The sequence below is a fragment of the Cryptotermes secundus genome, unplaced genomic scaffold (assembly GCF_002891405.2).
Source record: "Cryptotermes secundus unplaced genomic scaffold, Csec_1.0 scaffold757, whole genome shotgun sequence".
Taxonomy (NCBI): Eukaryota; Metazoa; Arthropoda; class Insecta; order Blattodea; family Kalotermitidae; genus Cryptotermes; species Cryptotermes secundus.
In genome coordinates, this window is record NW_019729905.1 from 61,597 (window position 1) to 71,724 (window position 10,128).

General features: G+C 44.9%; 1 protein-coding gene across 4 annotated transcripts in view; it reads left to right on the forward strand.

The window, feature by feature from the left end:
- The first annotated feature begins 863 nt into the window (after window positions 1-863).
- LOC111865800 (glutamate receptor-interacting protein 1) overlaps window positions 864-10,128 on the forward strand; it is a 108,908-nt gene continuing 99,643 nt past the window's right edge. For 2 of the 4 annotated variants that reach the window (XM_023854105.2, XM_023854106.2), the window contains exon 1: window positions 864-1,755. In XM_023854105.2, the coding sequence (XP_023709873.1) occupies window positions 1,572-1,755 (184 nt within the window). In that variant the 5' untranslated portion in view covers window positions 864-1,571. The remainder of the gene's footprint in view (window positions 1,756-10,128) is intronic. The other 2 variants (XM_023854104.2, XM_023854115.2) reach the window with 1 other exon arrangement.

Genomic DNA, 10,128 nt, shown 5'->3' on the forward strand with positions numbered 1-10,128 from the left:
AATCTTCTGGCATATAACTGTGTGTAGCCCATTAAAAGTAAGCCAACGCTTCGCCTCCATGTTCCTTCGAAACTTCGGTTGTTTCAACGGACTTCACAGTGTTGTATCCCAGAAGATAGAGGTAAAGGTATGTCTGTAACAGGCGGTGGAGGCCCGTAGGGATGTGAGATGTCGAGATTCCCACATTTTCTAGACAATCGGCTCACAGATGGGGTTGAGGTTGTCAGCCTTACGCGCCGTCCACCCTTTACCCCCAGGAAGAGTCCTGGTACCCATTTCTGTTAGAGGCTGAGTCGACCCCAAGTCAGTAATACTGCTGGAAGGATTAGGTCAATCGAAAGATCTAGTGACGTCATGGGGAATCGACCCCACGTCCTTCGGACTTGTAGCATAGTGCTTCAACCTCCTACGCTACCGCGTGCCCGAATATCCCAGAATATCAAACTATTAATATGATGATTGTTACTGGCTCTGAGGTTCTCACTGCTTCTTTTTGTTCTTTGATGTGAAGGTGGACGCAGCTTGTCTCACATCGTTTCCAATTCGTCATTCCCCGCCATCCTACCATTTGACGAAAAAAACGTAATACAGTAGAAGAATTGTTAGGAAGTAAGCCAGGAATCAATAATGAAGGTTTCAGTTTTACACGGCGGTGACTATGAAAAGATGTTGTCATTTGGGACATTAGGCTGTAGTTTATGCTTGCTGTTGCTCGGATCTTGAGGATGATCGCAGTACTCTCTCCGAAACGTCGGCAAACAGACTACACTTCGTCACATCCTAGATAACATCCCCATGGCCGTAGACAAGTTCCAGTTCTTCAGTACAGGAATAAAGAGTTTGTTTCCCGTTTGAACATCTGAAGCAAGAAGACCCTCCCGGCCTCAACCGAGGCCCTTGAGCGAGAATATGGTTTATTTCCTCATGAATCCTTCCACGTGGTGGCTAGGTGAGGCAGGCGGAGGGAGACAGGCGGATCCGACTGCAGTAGAACCAACCGTCAGTCAGTCTGTGAGTGTTGCAGTGTTTGTTGTTATTGCAATAGAGAGCTTGTCTGTGCGGAATTGTCTGGTGCTACAGAAAATAACGTTTCTTTTTACCATTTACGAAACATGGATTCATTGACCGTTTTTGTTTGACTGAAGTTATGTAGAATTGTCATGTGACTGAAAGGTTTTGGGTCAGTGTGATTTTGTGATACCGTAACTTGTTTTACAGCAACCACGAAATTAAGTATGATAACATTAGTTCTAGAAAAGGGACTTTGAGCTTTGCTCAGAGAATGAGCTTTCGTCTTCATCGACCGTTATATATCAGATTTAAATTCGTCATTGTATACGTGTATATAGTGATCGCTGGAAGAATCAGAACTCAGCTGTTTTTTTCCCCCTCTCCTATTAAAGTACATGCAGAGAAATGACATTTCGCAAAGCGGGAAACTTTTGAAGTAGCTGACGAAACAATAGAAACATGCCGTAACATTTCACAGGATTGTTACAGACAGGTTGAAACGTAACGTATTCAGGCAATGCGATTCTATCAGCGGGTAACGTGCTTCATGTTGTGATGTTATGCCTACAATATCCGTGTCTCCGTTTTCTTCTCCATCAAACCACGAAGCGACAATATGTACCGCCAGTAACGCTGCACTGTCATCAAGGAAACGTCTTCCGTGGTGGATCCAAGCTGTAATGAAACTGTGGCGTGTCATTTGGCCTCATCACCACGGCAAGAACAGCGCTGCACCGCAACAAGGTACTGTAATAGAAGCTTTTTGTTTTGTTAAAATGAGATCTTGCAGGGCTTGCAGGTAACTTGATGCTGCTTGTCAGGCTGTGATGTAGAAATGCAGAATAATGACTTATGGTGACGTCACGGAAGAGTTTCATTCAGAAGAGTCTGAGAACAGGAAACTAATGTGACCTATAGAGTGCGAACTTCTGTGTTGTACTCCGGTAGGAGTCCACCGTCCAAGGAGACCTACTGACTGTGTAAAAATATCAAGAACCTGAAAAAACGTCCAAGGCCCAACAAAGGGCTGTAGAACCATAGATAGATAAAGGGTTAATTTACGTATTAAAGTTATGTCTACACCTAGTCTGGATCATCCAGGGCCGGAATTAAGTTGTAGAGCCTGGGGCTGTGACTGCGGGGCCTCCACAGAACAGAAAGAGAATCCACGGATTTTATTTAGACATTTCACCATTAGCAGCAGCAGAACAACCCTTTTTGAGCCACAGCCTTTCTTAGAAGTAGCTACCCGATTGCATCTGGATTTAAATTTGGATTTCGTGACAATTTTTTTTTACAGAGCAAGGCCGTCAGCCTTGCGTCCAGCCCGCAACCTGAGGATCAGATCTCTCCATTTATGTCCCCCTGTGAGAGGGTGGCTCAGTTATACTCCCAGGCACCGGCTTTCATTTTCGTCGCCTGCTAAGCCGCTCAGGGCTACAATGGAGGTAGCTTAACCCATGTCCGCACAGGGAACTGAGACATGCCCTCTAAAATCATTAAAAGTTGTTTGTATTTTTAATTATTGTAAGAAAGAAACAATTTTATAAGGTAAATTTGTTGTTAGTGGTAGGGGCCTCCGCATTATATTGCTCCAGGGCCCCCACAGCCCCAAACCCGGCCCCTGTAGCCCCCATGAATAATCTCCGACCATGTTACATCTTTGTGGCAGGGGGACTGTGGGCCTCAAAAATGTTAAAAATGTGTTCCTCCTGTGGAAAGTAGGCAATTGCTTAGTTTGAAATTCATCCAAGAAGCGTAATGTTTGTATGAAGCTGCACTGCACCGCACTGTATATAAGTAGCGTTAAATGTCCTAACAATTACAAATACTCAAATTTTATTCAAACAAATGCCTTCGACCCGAAATTAAAATAATTCTCAGCCGGTATAGCGACGGCCTATGGGCTGGACGGCCGAGGTTTGATTCCCGGCAGAGACAAGAGATTTTCCTGTACTGAACAACGTACAGGCCGGCCCTGGGGCCCACCGAGCCGCATATCCAGTGGGTACTGTGGCCAGAGCGTGAACCTGACCATATCTCCATCTAGTGCCGAGGTCAAGAACGATGGAGCTATTATCTCTGCTCCCCCATGCGTCTTCAAGTTGTTATGCACAGGGACTACTTTACATTTTTAGTCTACTTTCCTTGTTTTGAAGAAATTAAAGGAGACTTATGAGATAACCTTGCTGACTCTGTCTGCATATCCCCCTCACCCAATCTTATCGGTTTCTGTGAGGTCCGTGTCGTATCAATGGAAAATAGATTATTTCTTTAAGAACTTCTTATTTTATATTGGAAATATATATATTGTCTTCTGAGATGTATCGCCGTTAGGACAGCAGAAATTTATGGAAGTTTCGGAAGAATTTACTGACTCCGTTCTCCGGGTCGATGAGTAACCGAGGGAAGAAACCAACCAGAAGCAAAGAGTAGCTCAGCTTGCTTGTGTTCAACATCGCAGGTTCCACCGTATTAACATTTCTTTCCGAACGTTAGAATTATTTGATTCCCTCCGGTTCTTGGGTCTCAAACATACCCAGTACGTCCACCTGCCTCCATATACAATCAGCCGCTCACATTTTGTACAAATACACATTTTCAGTCTAAGCCGTAGATGGATTCATGACAAACTCATGTATATAAGACCTTTCTGGCGCAGTCGCAATGAAATTTGCATAAACGCGCCAACCAGCTTCAACATCTCTCTCTCTCTCTCCCGAAGAGAGTAATGAAACATTCGTGAGTTCACTAAAGTTTCTTGGCACCCTCCAGTTTTGTTTTAAATTGGACAAAAATGGTAGACATTTTGCATGAGGACCTACCCGTGTTTCTGCGAGCAACTCATGCCTAATTATCCAAATATTTCCAGAGCAGAAAACGATTTAGTCTATGGGCTGGATGATCTGGTAACCGGGGCTCGATTCCCTTAAAGGGAATATATATTTCTCTTTTTTAATGGAAGCTCTCTCCTCCGCATTAAAACGGCCAGGTCTTGAAGCTGACCACTCACTTCCACCTTATGCCGAGGTTATGAATGCCCGGAGTTATGCACCACGTCACCACACTTCTTCGTGGCTTGAGGCTTAATGAATCACCTTTAGCTCTACATTTACCTTTTTTTTCCCTTGGCACTACAGCCCCAGTGGGCCCAGGCCTACCTCCATGAACTTCTCTGTTCACTTCGGTTTTTCTAGATCTAGCACATTCGGTAGGACTCCTTGGGCGGGTGATCAGCTCGTCGCAAGGCCTCTACACATTTACTTGACCTTTACCTTTACCTTAATAATGGTCTCACTTTCTCTTCCTAGTTTTTCCTTCGTCGTTTACAGGGTATAACTGAAAGGTGTGGATAAAGTTTGGGCACTATTTCCGCTTACCAAAGCAAGAAAGAATATCCATATAAATATGTGTCCGGAAACATTTATTTGAGAGTTATAGCTGAGAGAGTAAATTTAAATAAGTGTTCAAGGTGTCCTCCATGAGATTCAGTACACGCCTCGACACGTCTCATCATGGACCGCCGCATCCACTCAAAGATGCCGGGATAATTGCGGATAGTCTGACAGGCATCCACACTGCGGTGGTGAAGTGCCCCTTCGTTGGCAACGGGATCTGCGTACACAAAAGTTTTCAAATGTTCCCACAGATAAAAACCCAGAGGATTCAAAACTGGCTAGCGTGGAGGCCATGCGGTGTTCTCCTGTGATTATTCATCGGTCATGATACGTGTTCTTGAGAACGTCTCGTACAGCACGGCCAATGTGCCGGACCATAATCAAGCATGCACCACGTTCGTACTCTGCCAGTGGTACAACTTCCATCAGCTTTGGCAGGTCATGTAAGAGGAAATCTCGGTAGTGGTTGCCTCTAGGCGGATGTGGCCCTACCAAACAATCGCCAACACTCCCTTCCCACACATTAATGCTGAACTGCTGCTGGTGTCTAGAATGGATTACACCATGAGGATTCTCCTTGGTTGTGAATACTGGCGATCACGTGTCTACCGAAATGTGCCTCATGAAACAAAGAAACGCTCAGTACTTCGTTGTAAAAAAAAACATGGAAGAAAGGTCTCTCACGCGGGAAAATCAACAACTTGTGTATCTTTTTTAATTCGTTTAGTGGGGGGGGTGGAGTTCAACTGGGTCCACTCGGCACGGCGGCCACCGATTTGCCTATTGTAATCTGTCCTGGGTGATGATGATGATGATGATGGAGAATTTGGTGCAGTGAAGATTGGCAAGGGAAACCGAAGTACTCGGAGAAAACCCACCCCAACACCACTTTGTCCACCACAAATCCCACTTCACCAGACCCCGGGATCGAACCCGGGCCTCCNCCTACCAAACAATCGCCAACACTCCCTTCCCACACATTAATGCTGAACTGCTGCTGGTGTCTAGAATGGATTACACCATGAGGATTCTCCTTGGTTGTGAATACTGGCGATCACGTGTCTACCGAAATGTGCCTCATGAAACAAAGAAACGCTCAGTACTTCGTTGTAAAAAAAAACATGGAAGAAAGGTCTCTCACGCGGGAAAATCAACAACTTGTGTATCTTTTTTAATTCGTTTAGTGGGGGGGGTGGAGTTCAACTGGGTCCACTCGGCACGGCGGCCACCGATTTGCCTATTGTAATCTGTCCTGGGTGATGATGATGATGATGATGGAGAATTTGGTGCAGTGAAGATTGGCAAGGGAAACCGAAGTACTCGGAGAAAACCCACCCCAACACCACTTTGTCCACCACAAATCCCACTTCACCAGACCCCGGGATCGAACCCGGGCCTCCGCGGTGGGAAGCTAGCGGCTAACCGCTTGAGCTATGACGTGGCCCAACAACTTGTGTAACTCACAAACCAAATGTTCGCGGACACATATTGATATGGACATTTTTTTCTNATTTCGTTGTAAAAAAACATGGACGAAAGGTCTCTCACGCGGGAAAATCAACAACTTGTGTATCTTTTTTAATTCGTTTAGTGGGGGGTGGAGTTCAACTGGGTCCACTCGGCACGGCGGCCACCGCTTTGCCTATTGTAATCTGTCCTGGGTGATGATGATGATGATGATGGAGAATTTGGTGCAGTGAAGATTGGCAAGGGAAACCGAAGTACTCGGAGAAAACCCACCCCAACACCACTTTGTCCACCACAAATCCCACTTCACCAGACCCCGGGATCGAACCCGGGCCTCCGCGGTGGGAAGCTAGCGGCTAACCGCTTGAGCTATGACGCGGCCCAACAATTTGTGTAACTCACAAACCAAATGTTCGCGGACACATATTGATATGGACATTTTTTTCTTCTTCTTAGTCGAAATCGTGCGCAAAGTTAACCTTACCTTTCAGTGTCAGCCTGTATAGCTTGATGGTTCAATATGTTTTCTACGTTGTAACATCATGTAGTCTTGTAGGTAGATATAGCCGTTCCATGTTCCTCCAGAACTCGGGTTCAAGACTATACGGTATCGAAGTCCAGACTACCACAGTCTGTATGATCTCTGCTGTAAAAATCTGTAAACTTGTAAACCCGGTGGAATGGTCATTCGTCAGAGTCTTTCTATTCGATCCATTTTTAAGCTAGAAGAATGTATGTAAGATTTTAGGCTTTCACGGCGGCGACTATGAAGAAAGCAGTCTTCTGGGATTTGGCACCGTGTATATGTGGTGTTAACCGACGTTTCGGAGGAACGTATCGCCTCCATCTTCAGGGTAGAAGAAAAAATATAAGAAATCTGCAAGCGAAGAGACCGTGAGAACCGGTAAAAGCAGACNGTGTGAAGGTAGCGGCCTTGCGACAGGCTGATCCCTCGTCCAAGGAGTCCTACCGACTGTGTGTAGGTTCAGGAAACTGAAAAACTGACAAGTTCCAAAGGGCTGAGAGCCGTAGACAAGAACATTTTGAGCATTTAAATGTTTCTGGGCCCATGTTGATATGGACAGTTTGTCTAGCTTTGTTATGTGGAACTCTTGTCCAAACTTTGTCCTCAACTTTCAGTTACACTCTTTGTGTCGTTCTTACATCGTAATTCGTGATTGGGTTGAACACGTGGGATGGCCCATATTTCTTAAGAAATTTTGTCAGCTTAACACAAGTTATTTATTATAGTGATTTATGGGAATTTGACAATACTATATTTGATATTATGTCTTTTAATTATCCAAATGAGTAAATATTTTTTCCCCGTTGACGCAACAAACCCCCTATACCTTCGAATGGATTATGTAAACAGGAAACTAAGCCAGAATAAGAATTTCAACGTATTTCCTGTTTTGCTGGCATATTGTATTGCTTCAGGTTCTTTTTCTGGAAAGTGCCAAGTTATTTACGGCACTTCGAAGTGGCCTCATGTTTCTGTTTATGAATGAAAGCAGAAGGGAGAATGAAACGAACATGCTGGGCAAGAACATTAACATGTTACTTGCTTCTATTCCGTTAACAGCTGTCAGTGCATTGGCATAGCAATGGTAGGACGTTCCTCAAGTAGCAGTAATCTGTATAGTTGGTTGAAGCGCTATGCTACCAGCCGGAAGATCGCGAGTTCGATTCCCGATGAGGACATTGGATTTTTTAATTGACCTAATCCTTCCAGTCACATTGTGGCATTGGGATGGACTCAGACTGTAACGGAAATGAGTACCAGGAATGTTCTTTGGGGTAAAGGGCGGCTGACGCGTAAGGCTGACAACCTCACCACCATCTATGAGCTGAATGTCTAGAAAATTGGGAGCTTCGATGTCTCACAGCTCTATGGGCCTCCACGGCCTGTTACAGAGATAGCTTTACCTTTTTTTATAACAATAACTAGAGCATTTGATTTTTTATGTAATTCCACCATCGAGCTAAATCCATACCCCGCTTTTAATGACACACACCCCCCGAACTGTGACAACACTCACTCCATACTGGCACTCCTGATGCTCCGGATCACCTAAGGAGACTTCAGTGCGATGTGCCATGTTCAGACATACGGCATGATGACGGGCACTTCTCCTGGTCCCCTTTTTCCTTCTCCTTCGTCTTCTGTTTCTGTTGCTCCCACTTGGAACACAGGGCATCCTTGTAACGTTTCGTTTCACTTCAGTTTCTTAATCTTAGACAGTCAATAGTCGCTGGCTTCCCACCGCGGGGGCCCGGGTTCGATCCCGGGTCTAGTCAAGTGGGATTTGTGGTGGACAAAGTGGCGCTGGGGCAGGTTTTCTCCGAGTACTTCAGTTTCCCCTGCCAATCTTCATTCCACCAATTGCTCCACAATCACCCTCACCTATCATCTGGGGCTGGTACAATAGGCCAGAAGTGGCCGCAGTACAAGGGACTTAGTCCCACCCCACTAGCAAAAAAAAAAGACAGTCAGTAGGACCCCTTGGACGGGGGATCAGCCCGTCGGAAGGCCTCTGCCTAACACAAACATAGAATAAACATAGACATCCATGCCTTTGGTGGGATTCGAACCCACGATCCCAGTGTTCGAGCGAGCGAAGACATTTCATGCCTTAGACCGCACGGCCACCGTGACTGGCCTAAAAGGTGATAACTGTTCGTAAAGTATTTTCGTTTTGTGATGAACAGCTATAAATTATGCACGAAACTTTTCTTTTTTTCCATTTTGAAATTAAATCTATAATGTGTGATTCCTTGGAAACATTAGGTACTCAGTGACACGAGCAAGTGCTTTTAGTTGTCGTTTTATAGACAATTTCACGACAGCTAAAATAGACTGCACTTTTCTAGAACCCCAGAATCTGTCATGCAAGCTTTCTCGCTGTTAACTAGATCGATACAGATATCGAAAGTATCCCATTGTCATCGTATGTTTCGGGTCGCGCTTGGGAGACCATAACCTCATAATGTTTTCATGTCTGTTGCTACTAGCCACGCCCAACTGAAACAGGACCGCAGTACAGTGGTTGCTTCGTCAGCACAAATGCTGTGAGAAGTGTGCATTAGGAAGTTTCCTGGTTGCGACACATCGTGTTAGGACAAGAATGAGAGTTTCTGTGCAAGGCAAAAGACCACGCGACACCCTCTATCCGCTAAAGTTGGCACTAACTTCGCCGACAAGCGGCGGTCGCTCGGTAGGTATATTTCGTTTGCGGACTAAAACCATGGAGTTATCTTAGTCCTTCTGTGACATAATGTCGGTGCCCAAACCGTTGACAACGTTTCTTAAAATTTTATACGGAAGATGTTCGCTAGAATTTATCTCTCTTCCGACTTTCAGACATATTTTTCTATAACATAGCACAGTAGCATAGTTGGTTGAGGCACTGTGGTACAAGCCGGAAGGTTGTGGGTTCGATTCCCAACGAGGTAATTGGATTTACAATTTAACTAATCCTTCCAGCCGCAATTTGGCCCTGGGGTCGACTCAGCCTCTAACAGAAATGAGTACCAGGTGTCTTCCTGAGGTAAAGGCCGGCTGGCACGTAAGGCTGAAAACCTTACCGCCATCTGTGAGATGACTGTCTAGAGAAAATGTGGGAACCTCGACGTCTCACAGCCCTATGGGCCTCCATGGCCTGTTACTGGGATGGTTTTACCTTCTTTTATATCATTTGCAATTTTTGAGGGCTACTGATCTATATATATCGACACGTTCAACTTTATTTTGGATTGCGTTGACCGTACTGAGGGGTCATACCTGTAAACAGACTATCCACACTTTCTCCATGCTACGCAGCAGCAAAGAATGGTAAAACAATAATGAAGCATATATGTATTTTCGACCATTTTCATAATCTTATCATATTTTACTTATGTTATGGGAAATAACCGTATTAATGTTCCCTGCTCTGTAGTTTATACCAAACGCAGACAATTTCTTCAAACCTGGAGTGAACTTTATATTACTATAGGTTACTCCATCCTTGTATGTTCTCATTTCCTGCTGTCACTACTTGTAACATGGCCATTGTTTGAATTCTGAGGAACAAAGAAATTCTGGAAGTACACATTCCTTCTGCGGTGTCATTATTATTATTATTATTAGAGGGGGTTGGTTTCCCCATGCACTTAGACAAGTTATTGGTCCATTGTGCGTCCCCCTTTAATCTCTACTGTCGCCATACCCTACCGGTACTGGTGCGTGCTATCAGCCCCATTCAGCCAA